General features: G+C 55.9%; 1 protein-coding gene across 1 annotated transcript in view; it reads left to right on the top strand.

Moving 5' to 3' along the window:
* The window catches only part of LOC144953630 (tectonic-1-like), a 90,629-nt gene extending 89,067 nt beyond the window's left edge, over positions 1–1,562 (top strand). Inside the window, exons 7-9 of the mRNA XM_078884218.1 lie at positions 191–324; positions 998–1,100; positions 1,543–1,562. Of these exons, the coding sequence (XP_078740344.1) occupies positions 191–324; positions 998–1,100; positions 1,543–1,562 (257 nt within the window). The remainder of the gene's footprint in view (positions 1–190; positions 325–997; positions 1,101–1,542) is intronic.
* Positions 1,563–25,338: the final 23,776 nt, after the last annotated feature.

Here is a 25,338-nt window from a genome sequence, read left to right as displayed (position 1 = left end):
TCTTGTCAGCAAGCCTTCGACACTTCGCGTGGCCTGAAAGTGCACCTGGCCTGGCACAGGCGCCGTGGTGACATCATCACTACTTAGTGGCGAATGTCGGTTGTTGTTTTTGTGTTTCGTGTTGTGAGTGATTGTGTTGATGATGTGGGTTCATGGTGTGAGTCCGCATTGTGACTTGACTCGTGTTGAGATGTGGGTGCCGTCACACCCCCTCGACTCTATGTGATCCTCGGCTTCGTCTCCTGCTTCGCACGCAGAGACCTGGACTGCGCGAGCGACGCTATTAGTTCTGTGCACCCTGCTCTGCAAGTTGCCACCATGGAGGTACGTGTGGCTCTTCGACTCGTGTGGTGAAGTATTAATGGACGTGTGCTCTCCACTCCGCGTGTGGCTACCTGTCACCTATCCATACACCTAAGTGTGCATCTGCTTGGCTGCCTGAGTGTGTGTGCATCTATCAGAGTATCTCCCCAAGATCCTCTCTGTGTACCTGCCTTTCTACGTTTTAATAATCTACTGTACTTTTATCTATCCACTACTGGATAAAGGCCTCCTTCCTTGAGACCCTGCTACCCCTCACGATCCTGCGATGGAATAATCCACCAAGCACCGATTTTGTCGCTCCATCTTTCTAGCAGCCATCCTCTCAGACGTGTTCTGATACTTGGCTGCACCTCCGTTATTGTTCTAGACCATCAGCTATTGTTGTTCCTCGTGGCCGTGGCATGTCCTGGCCCAGCCCTACTTCTCTTAACAGTTTGAAGGATGCCATTAACCTGCGTGTGTCCTTTAAATACACACGTGTCTCATTGTTAATCCAAGTGTGACATCTGACATTGGCCAAATATCCGAACGCTGAGAACTGACATCTCAGCAGGACCCTCCTGAATGTGGAGCCCAGGATCTCAGAGATCCTGGCTCAGTACTTGCCGCTTGCACTATCCCCCACATCTTGCTAAAGCCTATGTGGTGGACCTTTGTCTTTGTGTGCGTGTAGATGAGCCAATCTGGAGAGGCGAGAAATAAGGGCGAATCTTGTACCACATGGAGGGCACTGTCCTCAGAGGGCACCGCCTCCATCTGCATCAAATCACCGCAAGGTAAGAACAGGAATGAGGGATGTCACAGAGGGCCATGGTGAATGGTGGAACATCCCGATGGCCATGTTGCATGGTGGATGTCACAGTGGCCATGATGCATTGAAGATTTCATAGCGGCCATGATGCATGAGTGATATCCAGGTGGCCAAGTTGCATGGGGGACTTCATGTTGGCAGTGTTGTATGGGGGACTTAATGGTAGCCATGTTGCATGGGGGACTGCATCATGGTGGCCATGTTGCATGGGGATGATTATTTGTGCTCTGGCCTCAGCACATCACACGCTTTCAGATGCGCTTCCGATATTAGGAAGCCACTGGAGCGATACACTTTTAAATCATCTAGATTGAAAACTAATTTCTTGAGAACGTATTTGGGGCATCAAGTCCGATTTAGTTACATTTAATTTGTATCCCGAAGCACCTCCATATTCCGTCACTAAGGCCAGAACGGCGGGGAATGAGGCCTCCGAATTTGGGTGATGAACAGGCGTCGCCACCCCATGCCAGCAGGGGGCGGCATAAGGGTAGCCGGTTCGTGAAGACCTGGCCCACGCCGCCTGGAACAGTGGAGAAGTATCAAGAAGCGTGATAAGGGAGGGTGGCTTTCTACAAGGGGTAGGAGTGGTCCCTTCATCGCGCCTTCTTCTCTCGTGATTAGACTGCTCTTTCTCTCCATCGCGATGCTCAATGTTTACTTTCAGTCGGAACGCTCCGGATCGCTACACCGGGAATAATTTTGCACTCGCACTCACCAGCGTGGTGAAATATTATCAAATGACCCCCATTGTTAACGCGACGTACGGGAAGGGCCTTCATCCGTTGTTGTGCTGAGAATGACTGGAATGGATTTTATTTTTGACGCATGCTGCAGTATCCTGCATTTGGGGAGTGGCAGTGCAGTGATTGGTGGTCTCAAGCTGCATTTCCAAGAGGGTCTTGAGGGCAGGAGCTGAATTGGTCGTCGTGTGTGGCAGGAAACTGGAGTGCCCGAACAAAGCCTACGTATATGGAGGGGATAACACCCAAGGAACTAATTTTATTTTTGTTCATCAGACAGCGCCAAAGATCCACATACACAAAACAGCCAGCAAAAAACATGACTATTAAAGGTGTCACCGATAAAGAGATAATACGTGTCTTGAATCGAGCACGGTTATAGGAATATTGGAAATACAGGGGGTAAAGTTTACGTGTGTCTGTGCGTATATTGTGTCGTGTCGGATGTGTGAGGAATTCCACTTCAGCCGTTGCAGTCTGTCACGAGAATTATGAAATGCTCCACATGACACCCAAGTTTTCAACAAAAGCTGGTAACGAGACAACGACGCACACATCTGCAGCCTGCTCTCTCAAGTGATATAATTTTGCTAAGTTCATTCCGAGCCTACGTTGATCCCCCATTGCGGTGTCTCCCAAGAACTTTAAACAGCCCGCCGAGCCCTCCCAGCCACTGTCGTGTTCCGATCGAGCCTGGCGACACGTGGCTCGGCAACGCGAGCCTTCGATTGATAACGGGGCGCAGGAGCTCACTCAGCAGACTCCCTCGCGGCATCGCGGCGATGACTACAGCCTCAAGCTAAACAAGCGCAGAACCTGCAGATCGCTATGACATGTAAAGATGAAACCGTGGAGGCGCAGCGTGCGTTGTGCACATTTTCTGAGGAGTAGCCCTCGTTTACAGGAGAACATAACTACATGGAATGCACGTACAGGAGAACATATGTCCATGTCACTCGACCACTTCGAGCATGCTGTTTAAGGAACTACCCTCCTCACGGTGTGTATTAATTTATAAAAATGTCAGGATAATTTTTCAACTGGTCTTGTGCATGAGTGGTTTTAGTCAAATCCATTGGTGCTAAACTAGTTTTGCGTTTCCAGACGTGACATGTTGCCTCCACCACGAGCAGCTTCCATTTGGGAAAGATGAGTGCACAGACACTCCTGGGCTTAAACACGTTTATGGCCAAGTAATGGCAGTGGTGCCTAAACGCGGAACAAAAACACAACATTAATTTATAATACCGGTCCCTCCTTCATAGCGGGGATAGCCTGGTGGGACAGTGGGTTTTTGGATTATTAGATCAGCTGGTCGTGAGTCTGAGCCTAGCTGGCAAGGTTATAGGGTCATTTGGTGGATCAGTATTTTGGCAGTAAGTTACCAGGTTAGAGTGTTTATTGGATCAGTAGGTCAGCTGGTGATCCGGTGGATAGGCTCGAAGTCAAATGGGTCGATTGATGGGTCAGAGTTTCACCAAGTCGGTGTATTGTATTGGCCTCGGTGTCTTATAGAGTCAGAGGGTGGGAAAGTCGGGTGTCGGGTTCATATATATTGTTGCGAAAGTATTTTATTGGGTCATAGGATGGGGTGGCGAATTATCGGTCTGTAAGTTATTTGGTCAGTGTGTCAGGATGATGCGTGTTGGGTCATTTACTCGGTGGGGGTACCCGTGGGCTGGCGGTCGGGTGGGGGTCGTCCGTCGGGTTGGTGGTTTGGCCGTTCGGTGGCCGCGACGTCATCCGGCCATCCGTGCAAGCGTGGGTGGAGCAGCCCGTCGGCGAGACGGCTCTTCTCCTGCTCGTACCTCTGTACCAGCCGCCTGCCGGAGTTGACTAGAGCCTCGGCTCGCACCGCCATCTCCTCCTCGTAGCGCTCGCTCGAGCTGCGGAGAGACACCAGTGCCGGCTTCACAAGCGTGGTGGCACCAGCAGTACCCCGAACCGAGCAGAGCCCGGACTCGACTTTAATAAACAAAACAAAACTAGCTTCGACCCTAACTGCACGATTGGTAATCACGCCACGCGATACGCACCTGATAAAAGCGCCGAGTTGCATGTGTAGTGGTGGTGTTGACGTGCGCCGGCTGTGACAGTGATGGATCACGCGGCGGCACGGGGTGCGGGGTTGGGCACGCGTTGGGGGCGTGGTATGGACGCGCGCGCCGGGAGTGACAGATGACGGGCGGCGCGGCGTGGGTGTGGAGGCGCGCTGACACGAGATGGGGAAAAGAGGATCGTAGCCAGCGCCCGGTGATTGGTCGAAGGGGAGGTGCTCGCAGCGACGTCCGCAGGAGGGGTATAAAGGGTTACGCGCAAGAGCACTCGGGGCAGTTAGCCAGTTAAGAGATTACGGACGGAGTGGAAGGGGTAGGGCCCGTGTGGCTCGAAGGCGAGACCGTGGGACCCGAGGTCCGACGCCCATGTGGGTCGGGACTGTGGGACCCAGGGTCGAGACGGACACCCCAGCTGGGTGTGTTCCGAGAAGCTAAGTGGCGTTAGTCGCCGAGTAGCTAAGTGGGCGTTAGTCGCCCGAGTAGATAGTCAAGTAGTAAGTGGGCGTTAGTCGCCCGGGTAGCTAAGTGGCGTTAGTCGCCCGAGTAGCTAAGTGGGCGTTAGTCGCCGAGTAGCTAAGTGGGCGTTAGTCGCCGAGTAGCTAAGTGGGCGTTAGTCGCCCGAGTAGATAGTCGACTAGTAAGTGGGCGTTAGTCGCCCGGGTAGCTAAGTGGCGTTAGTCGCCGAGTAGCTAAGTGGGCGTAGGTCGCCCGGGTAGCTAAGTGGCGTTAGACGCCCGTGTAGCTAAGTGGGTGTTGATCACTCGTGTAATACCGTTGGTTTAAATAAAAGAGTGTGCTACCCGTGAAGTCGTCTCCCGCCGAGTTACTACATTACAACTGGCGTCAGAAGTAAACCTGTCTTCAAGAAGAATGGACACTAGGAAGACTACCCGTACCCACGAGCGAGGTCGGGAAGACGACGGCGTACCGGGGACACCAACCTCGGGAGGAGAGGACGAGGAGTTGCCGCCGATGCAGACCTTTGCAGAGATGGCCGACGCTCCGCTCGCCTCCGACACCAGCCTGCAGGACGCGCACTCCCGGTTGGCGGAGTTGCTGCTCGCCGCCGCTGCAATCTTGGCGGAGATCTCCGTTCCGGCGGCCGAGAAAACGGCTGCGGGGTTGGAGGAAGGAGCGAGGCTGGCGGGATCCCGCCAAAAGGCGCTTCGCGCCAAAAGTTTTGAAGTTGGCGCCGTTTTTGAGGGTCCGCCATCGTTTGGCGGGAAACATGGACACCACGTGGTCGGAGACCCCCACTCAGCGCAGCCCACGTCATCAGCGCGCGCCGGAGCTCTCCATTTTGCGCCTGCAACCGGAGCCGACATTTTCTACAACCACAGCGGGGCGCGGGAAAATCTCTCCGACACCGACGACGATCGGGTCCTCCAGCAAAGATTGCCCGCGCTGTCGGCGTTCAAGGCGGATGAAGATTCCTCGCACATCAGGAAATGTCGGGGTGGTCCGACACCACTGCCCTGCGTGCGCTGCCGGCGATGCTCGACGACGACGCGCTTGCAGCCTTCACATCTGCTGCGAGGTCGTCCCGCTCAACGCTCCAGGCCGCACTACACCTGATGGCGAAGGTGTTCGGGCCGCCCTCCACCTGTCGCCACCAGTTCTACGATCGGCGAAAGGCGGTTGGAGAAACGACGCTCGCCTATCGTACGGCGCTGCTCGCGTTGGCGGATGCCGCTTTTCCCCGCATGGACAAGGAGGGGAAGGACGCCATGGTGACGGAGCAGCTGCTGGCGTTGGCTCACAATTTGGGCGTCCCCATTAATGTGGCGGATGAGATGGACATTTGTTCCCTGGGGATCGCCACGAGCATTCACGCCTACGAAGTCCTCAAGCGAAAGTCGACGGTCATCTGTGCATCGGCGGGGAACGAGGCAACGGCCCCCACGGTCACCGAGCCTCAGCCTGCTGCGGCTCGGGAGGAGGCTTTCACCGTATCGAGACCGGGGGACTGGAGAACGGGAGGTCGTTCGCCCACACGCTCATCCCGCAAGCTGGAGCAACCGAAACCTACGACGTCCCTCATCGTCTGCTACAACTGCGGGCTTCGGGGTCACGTCGCGTCCGGGTGCCGGGCTCGGCGTCAGCGCGCCGCGGGACCACGTCCGGACGAGGACCAGGGCCACAAGCCGTCCCGGCTAAACCCGGCAAGTCGCGGCACCTCACACACTCGGTCCGCGCACGGGGCACGTTCGGGTCGCCGCTTGGGGGTGGGGGACCCGTGCATGGGCGCCAGGGGTTCGGTCCGGCGAGAAGGGTTCGTACACGGCCCGAATGCAGTTCAATGGTCCGAATTGGCCCATAGGATGGTGGCTGCGTCGGCCGGGTCGTCCGTGGTGACGGGGTTTATTGACGGGGTTGAGGTCCGGGTGCTTGTGGATACGGGTGCGTCGGCCACTATCATTTCGGACCTTATTTATAACATTCTTCCCGTCCAATGTCGACCCCTTCTGCCTGTAGACGTGCCATTTTACGCGGCGAACGGGGGTTCCTTGGGGATTATCGGCCAGATTCGGGCATCTATTTCTATTGGCGATATCAAATTGGCGGGTCCTATTTTTGTATCATCATCGCTGGCCGTTCCTTGTTTGCTAGGCACGGACTTTCTGTCTAAAATGCCCATCAAAATTCTTATAGATCAGGCCTGCATCGAGCTTCCATCGGGTCGGCGGGTTGCGTTTTTGACGAGTCCTACTAAGATACGCACGGTTTGTGCGACAGTGCAGGCGTTGGCGACTCGGACCATACGGGTGCCCCCGGGATCGCAAATGTTGGTACCCCTTCGGTTGAGGAAACCCCTCAAGGTGGAAGCGGGGGCACAGGGAGTTCTGTTGGGGCCGTCTAATAGGGCACAAGGGGGCCTCGGTTTGGCGGTAGCTCAGACCATGGTGAGGGGGGACACTGAGCCGTTCGTTATGGTCCTCAATACGGGGTCGCGGCCGGCCGTCATTACGCAGGGAACGGTGCTGGCTCACGCCGCGCCGCTTCCCGAAGTGGAACAGCTCGTTGCTCACGCAGATTCGGGTACCGATACGCATCCTCAAAGCGAGGAGGGGACTGAGTGGTTGGACTCGTTGTGTGCGGGGTCTGGTAACTTGTCCAGTGTGCAGTTGGGAGCGTTGCGGGGCTTGCTGCTTGAGTTCGCTGACGTGTTCAGCAGACACAAGTATGATATTGGCTGCACAGACCTTTTGCGCCACCACATAGCTACGGGGGACGCGGCCCCCGTTCGACAGAATCCCTTTCGGCTCAGCCCGGCCGAAAAGGAGCATGTGCAATCGGCGGTTAATGACATGTTGGCGGCAGATATCATTTCGCCCTCCTCCAGTCCGTGGGGGGCTCCCATCGTCCTTGTTAAAAAACAGGACGGATCCTTGCGCTTCTGTGTCGATTTCCGCCGCCTAAACAAAATCTCGATGGCCGATGCTTATCCGCTCCCCAGAATGGATGAGTCGCTGGATGCCTTGGCGGGAGCACAGTTTTTTTCGACGCTAGATTTGCTTTCGGGTTTTTGGCAATTGCCCCTCGATGACGAATCGAAACCTAAAACCGCTTTCCGGACACCGGGTGGCCTATTTGAATTCAATCGTTTGCCCATGGGCTTACATTCCGCTCCCGCCACGTTCCAGAGGCTCATGGAATTGGTTTTGTCAGGTCTCCAATGGGACACCTGCTTGATCTATCTCGATGATATCATCGTTTTCAGCCGGACTTTTGAGGAACACCTCCAGCGGTTGAGAGGGGTGTTCCTCAGGATGCGTTCCGCCAAGCTTAAATTTAAACCGGCTAAATGTTTCCTGCTTCGGGAATCGGTCAGGTACTTGGGCCATATAGTTAGTCGGACAGGGATATCGACAGACCCTGCTAAGACGAAATGCGTCAGCTCGTGGCCAACGCCAACCTCGGTCACTGAAGTCCGCAGCTTCATAGGATTCGCTTCCTATTACCGACGTTTTGTTAAACAGTTTGCCACCATAGCCAGGCCCCTACACGCTTTGACGGCTAAAGGGGTGCGCTTTCACTGGGGGCCCGAGGAGGAGGCTGCCTTCTGCTCCCTTCGTGACGCCTTGGTGCAGGCTCCCCCCCTGTGTTACCCCGATTTTACGCTGCCGTTTTTGCTCGATACGGATGCCAGTGACACGGGTATCGGGGGAGTGCTCTCACAGGTGGTCGGGGGAGTCGAACGGGTGGTCGCCTACGGTAGCAGGGTCCTGTCCCCTGCGGAACAACGCTACTGCGTGACACGGCGTGAATTGCTGGCAATTGTATTTTTCATACAGCAATTCAGGCCGTATCTTTACGGGCGTCATTTTACGGTTCGTACGGCCCATGCGGCTCTCCAATACGCGATGCGGGTGGCGCAGCCGTCCGGCCAATTGTCCCGATGGCTGGAGGTCCTCCAGGACTACCAATTCACGACGATTTACCGCAAGGGTTTGCGCCACTCGAATGCGGATGCCTTGTCGCGGTTGCCACCGCGCAATGAATGCGCATGCCTGCTGGGATCGGCGCGGTGTAAACCTCCGGTCGCCGTTTCCGGGGAAGTTGTGCTAGCCGCCACTCACACTACGGGAGTCGACGCTCCCACGGGGAAGGACTCGCTGTTAGCGTTACCTCTCATCGAGTGGGGCCGTCTTCAAATGGCCGACAGCTCCCTACTCACGCTACGTCGGAAGGTTGACGCGTACGAAGGGGGGGAAACACGGCTGGGTTCCTGGGTGTGCAGGCAGGGCCTCTTGATGAAGTGGGACAACATGTCCCGGCGTCACGTGCTCGTTGTGCCTTTTGCCATGCGGGGTAGGGTCGTCCTGGCTGCCCATGAAAGACTCATGCATCTGGGTTTTCACAAAACGCTCGCCCTAGTTCAGCGAGACTATTATTGGCCGGGGATGGGCAACGACGTGGCGAACATTCTTAAGGGTTGTGTAGGGTGCAACCAGAGGAAACCGCCACCGGTTGTGGCTAATCCGCCACTGCAATCCATTCAGGTTTCGCGCATAAACGAATTGGTTGCGTTAGACATCTTGGGGCCCTTTCCCGCTACACCCAGGGGAAATAAGTTCCTGCTGGTTGGCGTAGAGTATTTCACACGCTGGCCCATGGCATGGCCACTCGCCAACCAGTCGGCTGCGGCGGTGGCGGACGCCTTTGTCCAAGGTTATGTCATGGACAAGGGCGCCCCCGAACGCTTGCTGACGGATCAAGGGAAAAATTTTGAGAGCAGTTTGTTGCGCGAGGTGTGCGACCTGTTGGGTGCAAAGAAGGTGCGTACCTCCCCGTACCACCCGCAGACTGACGGAATGGTTGAACGTCTGAACAGGACGATTACGTCTATGCTGTGCCAACAGGTCTGCGACGATCAGGTGGATTGGGACTTACAGGTACCGGGGGTACTCGCGGCCTATAGAATGGCCCCTCATGCGGCAACGGGGTTTTCCCCATTTTTTCTTATGTATGGGCGGGAGGCCGATCCGGCCATGGACGTCCAGCTGGGGATTTCCCAGCCACGTGCAAAATCTAAATTGGCAGACCACATCAAGTTTAATATCGCCAGATTGGCTGAAGCGCGAGAGGCTGCGAGATTGAATTCGCGGTCTCGGCAGATCGCGAACGAGAGATTGCATGCACGGAGGGTGCATACGCACGATTGGAAACCAGGCGATAAGGCCTGGCTGCATTGTCCACATGCACCGTTGGCTACGTCCCCCAAATTGTTGAGGCCATGGAGGGGACCGGTGGAAATTGTGCGGGTTGCACGACCCCAGAGTGTACTGATTAAATGGGAAAAACGCCGTTGGTACGTGCACGCCTCCCGACTGAAACCCTACGCGGCACCGCGTGACCCCGCTTTGTGCCGTAGCGACCGGGCGTGTGACGTGACCGTCGACTCGGGGGGGGATGTGTTGCAGGCTGATCCTCACGTGTCTTTACCGGACCCACCCCCAGGTGACTCGGGCTTGACGGCTGCTGACCGTCGGGAGCCGGAACCCCGCTGCACGCGTGGACCCCCGATGCCTGGCCCGTGCTTTCCTGAACTGCCGGAACCATCGGGCGGTCAACCACGTCGGGTGCCGTACGACGGACCGGCTAGGAGGACTCGGGCTAGGACACGACACTTTTTGTGAAAAAAAAAAAAAAATTTTTGGTGTTCCCTCTTTTTCAACCCTGAGCTCGCCGCCGTGTTCCCCCTCTCCCGGGGTAATGTCCCGTTCAAGGGACGCTCGGAAGGAAGGGGACGCTACACGAGCCAAGGAAACACATTTTTTTTCCGCATACACATTTATTGTTGTCTCTCGCCTGATTGTATATATTGTTCTGTTGTCGTGGTGGCATTGGTTGATGATTGCGGATGGTAGTGTTCGCGTTGTGTTATGTTGTTACGTTAGTTGTTGTTCTTGTTGTTCTTGTTGTGTTACGGGGCACACAGGGGGAAGGGGGGTTTGTATATTTTTATAGCAGCCGGGTCGGCTGCGAGCTATGTGGTAGGGGGTGATGTAGTGGTGGTGTTGACGTGCGCCGGCTGTGACAGTGATGGATCACGCGGCGGCACGGGGTGCGGGGTTGGGCACGCGTTGGGGGCGTGGTATGGACGCGCGCGCCGGGAGTGACAGATGACGGGCGGCGCGGCGTGGGTGTGGAGGCGCGCTGACACGAGATGGGGAAAAGAGGATCGTAGCCAGCGCCCGGTGATTGGTCGAAGGGGAGGTGCTCGCAGCGACGTCCGTAGGAGGGGTATAAAGGGTTACGCGCAAGAGCACTCGGGGCAGTTAGCTAGTTAAGAGATTACGGACGGAGTGGAAGGGGTAGGGCCCGTGTGGCTCGAAGGCGAGACCGTGGGACCCGAGGTCCGACGCCCATGTGGGTCGGGACTGTGGGACCCAGGGTCGAGACGGACACCCCAGCTGGGTGTGTTCCGAGAAGCTAAGTGGCGTTAGTCGCCGAGTAGCTAAGTGGGCGTTAGTCGCCCGAGTAGATAGTCAAGTAGTAAGTGGGCGTTAGTCGCCCGGGTAGCTAAGTGGCGTTAGTCGCCCGAGTAGCTAAGTGGGCGTTAGTCGCCGAGTAGCTAAGTGGGCGTTAGTCGCCCGAGTAGATAGTCGAGTAGTAAGTGGGCGTTAGTCGCCCGGGTAGCCAAGTGGCGTTAGTCGCCGAGTAGCTAAGTGGGCGTAGGTCGCCCGGGTAGCTAAGTGGCGTTAGTCGCCCGTGTAGCTAAGTGGGTGTTGATCACTCGTGTAATACCGTTGGTTTAAATAAAAGAGTGTGCTACCCGTGAAGTCGTCTCCCGCCGAGTTACTACATTACACATGCGTGAGAAGTTATTATTTCCAATCGTTCAATATATTTAGGCCCATGGTGGTGATTGGTCAATGTGACACCGGTGCGGCAGGTTGGTTTGCGAGCCACCCCTATCCCGGCGAGACCGCAGCTAACAGAGCACACAAAACTTAATAAGTTATTACATTTCATCATTAAACGGAGAATAATTGAGAAACAATACGAATGATAACAAGACCATACCAATTATATGATCCGGAATCGAATAGTGGCCTCGCAATGAGAGTAGTTGAGTTGCTGGGAAGGGAGTGGGGTGGAATGCCGGCCCCTTGTGAACACCACAAGAAGCCGAGGGCAGAATAAAAGCACGATACTGCCGTCGGTAGCGTCAGCGCAACAGACTTCACGACCAAGACCACACCTCATAGGCTGTGATCGACTGCGAAGATTTCATAGCAATTGTTGTCAACAATCATCACTGGCAATAGTTTCCACAGAATGTTCCTGTGGTGCAACCGTAGCGGAGAAACTCGGCCGGCGCTGCTCTCTCCTCGCACACCTCCACACTCACATGCACCCCCACTAAACACGCACATGCACCCCCACTAAACACTCACATGCACCCCCACTAAACACTCACCCCCACTAAACACTCACATGCACCCCCACTAAACACGCACACGCACCTCCACTAAACACGCACACGCACCCCCACTAAACACGCACATGCACCCCCACTAAACACTCACACGCACCCCCACTAAACACGCACACGCACCTCCACTAAACACGCACACGCACCCCCACTAAACACGCACCCCCACTAAACACGCACATTAACCTCCACTAAACACGCACATGCACCCCCACTAAACACGCACATGCACCCCCACTAAACACACACATGCACCCCCACTAAACACGCACATGCACCCCCACTAAACACGCACATGCACCCCACTAAACACTCACATGCACCCCCACTAAACACTCACATGCACCCCCACTAAACACTCACATGCACCCCCACTAAACACTCACATGCACCCCCACTAAACACTCACCCCCACTAAACACTCACATGCACCCCCACTAAACACTCACATGCACCCCCACTAAACACGCACATGCACCCCCACTAAACACGCACATGCACCCCCACTAAACACGCACATGCACCCCCACTAAACACTCACATGCACCCCCATTAAACACGGACATGCACCCCCACTAAACACACACATGCACCCCCACTAAACACGCACATGCACCCCCACTAAACACGCACATGCACCCCCACTAAACACGCACATGCACCCCCACTAAACACTCACATGCACCCCCATTAAACACGGACATGCACCCCCACTAAACACACACATGCACCCCCACTAAACACTCACACGCACCTCCACTAAACACTCACACGCACCCCCATTAAACACGCACATGCACCCCCACTAAACACACACATGCACCCCCACTAAACACGCATATGCACCCCCACTAAACACGCACATGCACCCCCACTAAACACTCACACGCACCCCCACTAAACACTCACATGCACCCCCATTAAACACGCACATGCACCCCCACTAAACACTCACATGCACCCCCATTAAACACGCACATGCACCCCCACTAAACACGCACATGCACCCCCACTAAACACGCACATGCACCCCCACTAAACACGCACATGCACCCCCACTAAACACGCACATGCACCCCCACTAAACACGCACATGCACCCCCACTAAACACTCACATGCACCCCCACTAAACACACACACGCACCCCCACTAAACACTCACACGCACCTCCACTAAACACTCACACGCACCCCCACTAAACACACACATGCACCCCCACTAAACACGCACATTAACCTCCACTAAACACGCACATGCACCCCCACTAAACACACACATGCACCCCCACTAAACACGCACATGCACCCCCACTAAACACGCACATGCACCCCACTAAACACTCACATGCACCCCCACTAAACACTCACATGCACCCCCACTAAACACTCACATGCACCCCCACTAAACACTCACATGCACCCCCACTAAACACTCACCCCCACTAAACACTCACATGCACCCCCACTAAACACTCACATGCACCCCCACTAAACACGCACATGCACCCCCACTAAACACGCACATGCACCCCCACTAAACACGCACATGCACCCCCACTAAACACTCACATGCACCCCCATTAAACACGGACATGCACCCCCACTAAACACACACATGCACCCCCACTAAACACGCACATGCACCCCCACTAAACACGCACATGCACCCCCACTAAACACGCACATGCACCCCCACTAAACACTCACATGCACCCCCATTAAACACGGACATGCACCCCCACTAAACACACACATGCACCCCCACTAAACACTCACACGCACCTCCACTAAACACTCACACGCACCCCCATTAAACACGCACATGCACCCCCACTAAACACACACATGCACCCCCACTAAACACGCATATGCACCCCCACTAAACACGCACATGCACCCCCACTAAACACTCACACGCACCCCCACTAAACACTCACATGCACCCCCATTAAACACGCACATGCACCCCCACTAAACACTCACATGCACCCCCATTAAACACGCACATGCACCCCCACTAAACACGCACATGCACCCCCACTAAACACGCACATGCACCCCCACTAAACACGCACATGCACCCCCACTAAACACGCACATGCACCCCCACTAAACACGCACATGCACCCCCACTAAACACTCACATGCACCCCCACTAAACACACACACGCACCCCCACTAAACACTCACACGCACCTCCACTAAACACTCACACGCACCCCCACTAAACACACACATGCACCCCCACTAAACACGCACATGCACCCCCACTAAACACGCACATGCACCCCCACTAAACACGCACACGCACCCCCACTAAACACTCACACGCACCCCCACTAAACACTCACATGCACCCCCACTAAACACACACATGCACCCCACTAAACACTCACACGCACCCCCACTAAACACGCACATGCACCCCACTAAACACATGCACCCCCACTAAACACTCACATGTACCCCCACTAAACACACGCATGCACCCCCACTAAACACACGCATGCACCCCCACTAAACACACGCACCCCCACTAAACACTCACATGCACCCCCACTAAACACACGCATGCACCCCCACTAAACACACGCACCCCCACTAAACACTCACATGCACCCCCACTAAACACATGCACACCTCCACTAAACACTCACATGCACCCCCACTAAACACACACATGCACCCCTACTAAACACTCACATGCACCCCCACTAAACACGCACACGCACCCCCACTAAACACGCACACGCACCCCCACTAAACACTCACCCCCACTAAACACTCACCCCCACTAAACACTCACATGCACCCCCACTAAACACTCACATGCACCCCCACTAAACACTCACATGCACCCCCACTAAACACTCACATGCACCCCCACTAAACACTCACATGCACCCCCACTAAACACACACATGCACCCCCCACTAAACAAACGCACACCTCCACTAAACACTCACATGCACCCCCACTAAACACATACACGCACCCCCACTAAACAACACACATGGACCCCCACTAAACACTCACATGCACCCCCACTAAACACACGCACACCTCCACTAAACACTCACATGCACCCCCACTAAACACATACACGCACCCCCACTAAACACATGCATGCACCCCCAATAAACACTCACATGCACCCCCACTAAACACTCACATGCACCCCCACTAACCACACGCACACCTCCACTAAACACTCACATGCACCCCCACTAAACACACACACGCACCCCCACTAAACACGCACACGCACCCCGACTAAACACGCACACGCACCCCCACTAAACACTCACCCCCACTAAACACACACATGCACCCCCCACTAAACACACGCACACCTCCACTAAACACTCACATGCACCCCCACTAAACACATACACGCACCCCCACTAAACAACACACATGGACCCCCACTAAACACTCACATGCACCCCCACTAAACACACGCACACCTCCACTAAACACTCACATGCACCCCCACTAAACACATACACGCACCCCCACTAAACACATGCATGCACCCCCAATAAACACTCACATGCACCCCCACTAAACACTCACATGCACCCCCACTAAACACTCACATGGAACCTCCACTAAACACTCACATGAACCCCCACTAAACACACACACGCCACCCCCACTAAACACTCGCATGCACCCCCACTAAACACTCACACCCCCACTAAACACACACACGCACCCCCACTAAACACACACACGCACCCCCACTAAACACTCACATGCACCCCCACTAAACACTCACATGCACCCCCACTAAACACGCACATGCACCCCCACTAACCACACGCACACCTCCACTAAACACTCACATGCACCCCCACTAAACACGCACACGCACCCCCACTAAACACGCACACGCACCCCCACTAAACACTCACCCCCACTAAACACTCACATGCACCCCCACTAAACACTCACATGCACCCCCACTAAACACGCACATGCACCCCCACTAAACACGCACATGCACCCCCACTAAACACGCACATGCACCCCCACTAAACACTCACATGCACCCCCATTAAACACGGACATGCACCCCCACTAAACACACACATGCACCCCCACTAAACACGCACATGCACCCCCACTAAACACGCACATGCACCCCCACTAAACACTCACATGCACTCCCATTAAACACGGACATGCACCCCCACTAAACACACACATGCACCCCCACTAAACACTCACACGCACCTCCACTAAACACTCACACGCACCCCCATTAAACACGCACATGCACCCCCACTAAACACACACATGCACCCCCACTAAACACGCATATGCACCCCCACTAAACACTCACACGCACCCCCACTAAACACTCACATGCACCCCCATTAAACACGCACATGCACCCCCACTAAACACGCACATGCACCCCCACTAAACACTCACATGCACCCCCATTAAACACGCACATGCACCCCCACTAAACACGCACATGCACCCCCACTAAACACGCACATGCACCCCCACTAAACACGCACATGCACCCCCACTAAACACGCACATGCACCCCCACTAAACACGCACATGCACCCCCACTAAACACTCACATGCACCCCCACTAAACACACGCACACCTCCACTAAACACTCACATGCACCCCCACTAAACACATACACGCACCCCCACTAAACACATGCATGCACCCCCAATAAACACTCACATGCACCCCCACTAAACACTCACATGCACCCCCACTAAACACTCACATGGAACCTCCACTAAACACTCACATGAACCCCCACTAAACACACACACGCCACCCCCACTAAACACTCGCATGCACCCCCACTAAACACTCACACCCCCACTAAACACACACATGCACCCCCACTAAACACACACACGCACCCCCACTAAACACTCACATGCACCCCCACTAAACACTCACATGCACCCCCACTAAACACGCACATGCACCCCCACTAACCACACGCACACCTCCACTAAACACTCACATGCACCCCCACTAAACACGCACACGCACCCCCACTAAACACGCACACGAACCCCCACTAAACACTCACCCCCACTAAACACTCACATGCACCCCCACTAAACACTCACATGCACCCCCACTAAACACGCACATGCACCCCCACTAAACACGCACATGCACCCCCACTAAACACGCACATGCACCCCCACTAAACACTCACATGCACCCCCATTAAACACGGACATGCACCCCCACTAAACACACACATGCACCCCCACTAAACACGCACATGCACCCCCACTAAACACGCACATGCACCCCCACTAAACACGCACATGCACCTCCACTAAACACTCACATGCACCCCCATTAAACACGGACATGCACCCCCACTAAACACACACATGCACCCCCACTAAACACTCACACGCACCTCCACTAAACACTGACACGCACCTCCACTAAACACTCACACGCACCCCCATTAAACACGCACATGCACCCCCACTAAACACACACATGCACCCCCACTAAACACGCATATGTGTAGTGGTGGTATTGACGTGCGCCGACTGTGACAGTGATGGATCACGGGGCGGCGCGGGGTGCGGGGTTGGGCACGCGTTGTGGGCGTGGTGTGGACGCGCGCGCCGGGAGTGACAGATGACGAGGCGGCGCGGAGTGAGTGGTGAGGCACGATGAGATGTGGGAAAAGAGGATCGTAGCCAGCGCCCGGCGATTGGTCGAATAAGTGGGTGCTCGCAGCGACGTCCGCAGGTGGGGTATAAAGGGGGACGCGCGAGAGCACTCGGGGAGAGTTACCCAGTTGAAGACCCGAAGACGGAGCTGAAGACCTAGTGAAGCCGAGTAGCTCAGTGGCGTTAGTCGCCGAGTAGCTAAGTGGATGTTGGTCATCCGAGTAGCTCAGTGGCGTTAGTCGCCGAGTAGCTAAGTGGATGTTGGTCATCCGAATAGCTCAGTGGGCGTTAGTCGCCAAGTAGCTAAGTGGGTGTTTGTCACCCGAGTACTAAGTGGATGTTGGTCATCCGAGTAGCTCAGTGGCGTTAGTCGCCAAGTAGCTAAGAGGATGTTGGTCATCCGAGTAGCTCAGTGGGCGTTAGTCGCCAAGTAGCTAAGTGGGTGTTTGTCACCCGAGTACTAAGTGGATGTTGGTCATCCGAGTAGCTCAGTGGGCGTTAGTCGCCAAGTAGCTAAGTGGGTGTTTGTCACCCGAGTACTAAGTGGATGTTGGTCATCCGAGTAGCTCAGTGGCGTTAGTCGCCAAGTAGCTAAGAGGATGTTGGTCATCCGAGTAGCTCAGTGGGCGTTAGTCGCCAAGTAGCTAAGTGGGTGTTTGTCACCCGAGTACTAAGTGGATGTTGGTCATCCGAGTAGCTCAGTGGGCGTTAGTCGCCAAGTAGCTAAGTGGGTGTTTGTCACCCGAGTACTAAGTGGATGTGGGTCATCCGAGTAGCTCAGTGGGCGTTAGTCGCCAAGTAGCTAAGTGGGTGGTTGTCACCCGAGATACAAAGTAGGTGTTAGTCACCTGTAACCAAGTTTGATAAAATAAAGAGTGTGTTACCCGTGAAGTCGTCTCCCGCCGAGTTACTACATTACAACTGGCGTCAGAAGTAAACCTGTCTTCAAGAAGTATGGACACAAGGAAGACTACCCGTACCCACGAGCGAGGTCGGGATGACGACGGCGTACCGGGGACACCGACCTCGGGAGTAGAGGACGAGGAGTTGCCGCCGATGCAGCACTTCGCGGTGATGGCCGACGCTCCGCTTGCCTCCGACACCGGCCTCCAGGACGCGCACGCCCGCTTGGCGGAGTTGCTACTCGCCGCCGCCGCTGTCTTGGCCGACATCTCCGTTCCGGCGAGCGGAAAAACGGCTGCGGGGGTCGTGGAGGAAGCGACGGTGGAGGATTCCCGCCAAAGGGCGCTTCGCGCCAAAAGCCTGGAAGTTGCCGCCGTTTTTGGGGGGCCGCCACCGATTGGCGGGAAAGACGGACGCCACGTGGCCGGACACCTCCGCGCAGCGCAGCCCACGTCATCGGCGCGCGCCGGAGCCCTCCATTTTGCGCCTGACAACCGAGCCGACATTTTACACAACTCCAGCGGAGCGCGGGAAAATCTCTCCGACGTCGACGACGATCGGGTCCTCCAGCAAAGATTGCCCGCGCTGTCGGCGTTCAAGGCGGATGGGGGCGACTGGGGAGCCTTCCAACGAAGGTTCCTCGCTCATCAGGAGATGTCGGGGTGGTCCGACACCACTGCCCTGCGTGCGTTGCCAGCGATGCTTGACGACGACGCGCTTGCAGCCTTCACATCTGCTGCAAGGTCGTCCCGCTCTACGCTCCAGGCCGCACTACACCTGATGGCGAAGGTGTTCGGGCCGCCCTCCACGTGCCGCCACCAGTTCTACGATCGGCGGAAGGTGGCTGGGGAAACGACGCTAGCCTACCGCACGGCACTGCTCGCCTTGGCGGACGCGGCTTTTCCCCGCATGGATAAGGAGGGGAAGGACGCCATGGTGACGGAGCAGCTGCTGGTGTTGGCCCACGAGTTGGGGGTCCCCATCAACGTGGCAGACGAGATGGAGATCTGCTCCCTGGCGATCGCCACGAGCATTCACGCGTACGAGGTCCTCAAACGCAAGCCGGGGGTCGTCTGCAAATGGCCGGGGAATGCGGCACTGGCCGCCACGATCGCCGAACCTCAGCCAGCTGCGGTGCAGGAGCGGGGCTTCGCTGCATCGTGTCCGGGGGAGTGGAGAACGGGAGGTCGTTTGCCCACACGTTCGCCCCGCAAGCTGGAGCAACCGAAACCTACGACGTCCGTCGTCTGCTACAACTGCGGCCTTCGGGGTCACGTCGCAGCCGGGTGCCGGGCCCCGCGTCCGCGCGCCGCAGGACCACGTCGGGACGACGACCAGGGCCACAAGTCATCCCAACAAAACCCGGCAAGTCGCGCACCTCACACGTTCGGTCCACAAACACGGCACATTCGGGTCGCCGCTTCGCGGTGGGGGGTTCGCGGCTGGGTGCCGGGGGTTCAATTCGGCGAGGGGGGTCCGTACGCGGCCCGCAAGCAGTCGAGTGGTCCGAATTGGCCCACAGGATCGTGGCTGCGTCAGCCGGGTCGTCCGTGGTAACGGGGTTCATTGACGGGGTTGAGGTCCGGGTGCTTGTTGACACGGGTGCGTCGGCCACCATCATCTCGGACCTTATTTATAACATTCTTCCCGTCCAAAGTAGACCCCTTCTGCCGGTAGACGTGCCATTTTATGCGGCGAATGGGGGATCCCTGGGGATCATCGGCCAGATTCGGGCGACTATTTGCATTGGGGACATTAAATTAGCGGGCCCTATTTTTGTATCATCATCGCTGGCCGTTCCCTGTTTGCTAGGTACGGACTTTTTGTCAAAAATGCCCATCAAAATTCTTATTGATCAGGCCTGCATAGAGCTTCCGTCAGGTCGGCGGGTTGCCTTCTTGTCGAGCCCTATCAAAGTGCGCACGGTTTGTGCGACGGTGCAGGCGCTGGCGACTCACACTGTACGGGTACCCCCGGGATCGCAAATGTTAGTACCCCTTCGGTTCAGGAAGCCACTCGAGGTGGGTGCGGAGGCACAGGGGGTGCTGTTGGGGCCGTCAAACAGAGCCAGTAAGGGCCTCGACTTAGCGGTTGCTCAAACCGTGGTGAGAGGGGACAGTGAGCCGTTCGTAATGGTCCTGAATACGGGGTCGCGGCCGGCCGTAATTGCGCAGGGAACGGTGCTGGCTCACGCCGCGCCGCTGCCCGTTGAGGAACGGCTCGTGGCTCAAGCAGATTTTACTGTCGAGTCGCATCCTCAAAGTGATGAGGGGACTGAGTGGTTGGACTCGCTGTGTGCGGGTTCTGCTAACTTGTCCGGGGTGCAATTGGGAGCATTGAGGGGTTTGCTCATCGAGTTTGCTGACGTGTTCAGCAAACATAAGTACGATATCGGCTGCACTGACCTGTTGCGCCACCACATAGCTACAGGGGACGCGGCCCCTATTCGTCAGAATCCCTTCCGGCTCAGCCCGGCCGAGAAGGAACATGTGCAATCGGCGGTTAATGATATGTTGGCGGCCGATATCATTTCGCCCTCTTCTAGTCCGTGGGGTGCTCCTATTGTCCTAGTAAAGAAACAGGACGGGTCCTTGCGGTTTTGTGTCGATTTCCGCCGCTTAAACAAAATCTCGATGGCGGATGCGTATCCGCTCCCCAGGATGGATGAGTCGCTGGATGCCTTGGCGGGAGCGCAGTTTTTTTCCACACTCGATCTGCTTTCTGGATTTTGGCAATTGCCACTCGATAACGAGTCTAAACCTAAAACTGCTTTCCGGACACCTGGGGGCCTTTTTGAATTCAACCGTTTGCCCATGGGCTTACATTCCGCTCCCGCCACGTTCCAGAGACTCATGGAATTGGTTTTGTCGGGCCTCCAATGGGATACCTGTTTGATTTATCTTGACGATATTATCGTCTTTAGTCGGACTTTCGAGGAGCACCTCCAGCGACTGAGAGCGGTGTTCCTCAGGATGCGTTCCGCTAAGCTAAAATTTAAACCGGCTAAATGTTTTCTGCTTCGGGAATCGGTCAGGTATTTGGGCCATATCGTGAGTCGTTCAGGGATCTCGACGGACCCTGCTAAGACGCATTGCGTCAGCTCATGGCCAACGCCAACCTCGGTCACGGAGGTTCGTAGTTTCATTGGTTTTGCCTCCTATTACCGTCGTTTTGTCAAGCAATTTGCCACCATAGCCAAGCCCCTGCACGCTTTGACGGCTAAGGGTGTGAGGTTTCACTGGGGGGCAGAGGAGGAGGATGCGTTCTGCTCCCTCCGTGACGCTTTGGTGCAGGCTCCCCCCTTGTGTTACCCCGATTTCACACAACCGTTTTTGCTTGACACGGACGCCAGCAATACGGGTATCGGGGGGGTGCTCTCACAGTTGGTCGGGGGGGTTGAACGGGTGGTCGCCTACGGTAGTAGGGTTCTTTCCCCCGCAGAACAACGCTATTGCGTAACTCGTCGTGAATTGTTAGCCATTGTGTTTTTTACACAGCAATTCAGGCCGTATCTTTACGGCCGTCATTTTACGGTCCGGACGGACCATGCGGCTCTACAATACGCTATGCGCGTGGCGCAGCCATCGGGCCAATTGTCCCGATGGTTGGAGGTCCTTCAAGACTACCAATTCACGACGATTTACCGAAAAGGGTTGCGGCACTCAAACGCGGACGCCTTGTCGCGGTTGCCGCCGTGCACGGACTGCACATGTTTGTTGGGATCAGCGCGGTGCAAACCCCCGGTCGCCGGCACCCCGGGAGTTGCGCTCGCCGCCACTGACACCCCGGGAGAGGACGCCCCCACGGGGAGGGATTCGCTGTTGTCGTTGCCCCTCATTGAGTGGGGCCGCCTCCAGATGTCCGACAGCTCCCTACTTACGCTGCGTCGGAAAGTTGGCGCTCCCGAACAAGGGGAGGCGCGGGTCGGTTCCTGGGTGTGCAGACAGGGCCTGTTGATGAGGTGGGACAACATGTCCCGGCGTCACGTGCTCGTGGTGCCTGTTGCTGTGCGGGGTAGGGTTGTTCTGGCAGCTCATGAACGGCTCATGCATCTGGGTTTTCACAAAACGCTCGCCCTAATCCAGCGAGACTATTATTGGCCGGGGATGGGTAACGACGTGGCGAATATTCTTAAGGGATGCGTAGGGTGCGCCAAAAGGAAACCGCCACCATTGGCAGCTAATCCACCGCTGCAATCCATTCAGGTTTCGCGTATAAACGAATTGGTAGCGTTGGACATCTTGGGGCCCTTTCCGGTTACACCAAGGGGAAATAGGTTCCTGCTGGTTGGCGTGGAATACTTCACCCGATGGCCTATGGCATGGCCGCTCGCCAACCAGTCGGCTGCGGCGGTGGCGGACGCCTTTGTCCAGGGTTATGTGTTGGACAAGGGCGCCCCCGAACGCTTGCTGACGGATCAAGGGAAGAATTTTTCGAGTGTTTTGTTGCGCGAGGTGTGCGACCTGTTGGGTACAAAGAAAGTGCGTACTTCCCCCTACCACCCGCAGACTGACGGGATGGTTGAGCGTCTGAACAGAACGATTACGTCTATGTTGTGCCAACAGGTCTGCGACGATCAGGTTGATTGGGACTTACAGGTGCCGGGGGTACTCGCGGCCTATCGAATGGCCCCTCATGCGGCGACAGGGTTTTCCCCATTTTTTCTCATGTATGGGCGGGAGGCCGATCCGGCCATGGACGTCCAACTGGGGATTTCCCAGCCACGTGCAAAATCTAAATTGGCAGACCACATCAAATTTAATATCGCCAAATTGACTGAAGCGCGGGAGGGGGCAAGGTTGAATTCGCGGTCGCGGCAAATTGCAAACGAGAAATTGCATGAGCGGAGGGTGCATACGCATGATTGGAAACCAGGCGATAAGGCCTGGCTGCATTGTCCACATGCACCGTTGGCTACGTCCCCCAAGTTGTTGAGACCTTGGAGGGGACCGGTGGAAATTGTGCGGGTTGCACGGCCCCAGAGTATACAGATTAAATGGGGGAAACGCCGTTGGTATGTGCACCCCTCCCGACTGAAGCCCTATGCGGCACCGTGTGACCCCGTTCTGTGCCGTGACGACCGGGCGTGTGATGTGACCGTCGACTCGGGGAGGGAGGTGTCGCAGGCTGATCCTCACGTGTCTCCACCTGACCCACCCCCAGGTGCCTCGGGCTTGACGGCTGCTGACCGTCGAGAGCCTGAACCCCGGGGCACGCACGAGTCCTCAATGCCTGGCCGATGTCTTCCTGAACCGCCGGCACCACCGGACGTTCAACCGCGTCTGGTGCCGTACGACGGACCGGCAAGGCGGACTCGGGCTAGGTCTCAACAATTTTCATGAGGACGGTTTTTTTTGTGCTCTACACCGAGCTCGCCCGGTGTTCCCCTCTGCCGGGGTAATGTCCCGTTGTAGGGACGCTCGGAAGAAAAAAGGACACTGCACGAGTCGAAAGAAAAAAAAAAAATTTTCCATTTATTTTTTTTGTATACACATTGCTATTGTCACTCGCCGGTTTGTATATATTGTTCTATTGTCGCGGTGGCATTGGTTGAGGGTTGCGGATGGTGGTGTTCGCGTCGTGTTGTGTTGTTAGCTTAGTTGTGGTTCTTGTTGTTGTGTTGTGTTACGGGGCACACAGGGAGGGTTTGTATATTTTTGTAGCAGCCGGGGCGGCTGCGAGCTATGTGGTAGGGGGTGATGTAGTGGTGGTATTGACGTGCGCCGACTGTGACAGTGATGGATCACGGGGCGGCGCGGGGTGCGGGGTTGGGCACGCGTTGTGGGCGTGGTGTGGACGCGCGCGCCGGGAGTGACAGATGACGAGGCGGCGCGGAGTGAGTGGTGAGGCACGATGAGATGTGGGAAAAGAGGATCGTAGCCAGCGCCCGGCGATTGGTCGAATAAGTGGGTGCTCGCAGCGACGTCCGCAGGTGGGGTATAAAGGGGGACGCGCGAGAGCACTCGGGGAGAGTTACCCAGTTGAAGACCCGAAGACGGAGCTGAAGACCTAGTGAAGCCGAGTAGCTCAGTGGCGTTAGTCGCCGAGTAGCTAAGTGGATGTTGGTCATCCGAGTAGCTCAGTGGCGTTAGTCGCCGAGTAGCTAAGTGGATGTTGGTCATCCGAATAGCTCAGTGGGCGTTAGTCGCCAAGTAGCTAAGTGGGTGTTTGTCACCCGAGTACTAAGTGGATGTTGGTCATCCGAGTAGCTCAGTGGCGTTAGTCGCCAAGTAGCTAAGAGGATGTTGGTCATCCGAGTAGCTCAGTGGGCGTTAGTCGCCAAGTAGCTAAGTGGGTGTTTGTCACCCGAGTACTAAGTGGATGTTGGTCATCCGAGTAGCTCAGTGGGCGTTAGTCGCCAAGTAGCTAAGTGGGTGTTTGTCACCCGAGTACTAAGTGGATGTTGGTCATCCGAGTAGCTCAGTGGCGTTAGTCGCCAAGTAGCTAAGAGGATGTTGGTCATCCGAGTAGCTCAGTGGGCGTTAGTCGCCAAGTAGCTAAGTGGGTGTTTGTCACCCGAGTACTAAGTGGATGTTGGTCATCCGAGTAGCTCAGTGGGCGTTAGTCGCCAAGTAGCTAAGTGGGTGTTTGTCACCCGAGTACTAAGTGGATGTGGGTCATCCGAGTAGCTCAGTGGGCGTTAGTCGCCAAGTAGCTAAGTGGGTGGTTGTCACCCGAGATACAAAGTAGGTGTTAGTCACCTGTAACCAAGTTTGATAAAATAAAGAGTGTGTTACCCGTGAAGTCGTCTCCCGCCGAGTTACTACATTACATATGCACCCCCACTAAACACGCACATGCACCCCCACTAAACACTCACACGCACCCCCACTAAACACTCACATGCACCCCCATTAAACACGCACATGC

The sequence above is a fragment of the Lampetra fluviatilis genome, chromosome 79 (assembly GCF_964198595.1).
Source record: "Lampetra fluviatilis chromosome 79, kcLamFluv1.1, whole genome shotgun sequence".
Taxonomy (NCBI): domain Eukaryota; kingdom Metazoa; phylum Chordata; class Hyperoartia; order Petromyzontiformes; family Petromyzontidae; genus Lampetra; species Lampetra fluviatilis.
This window is presented reverse-complemented; position numbering and strand designations above follow the sequence as displayed.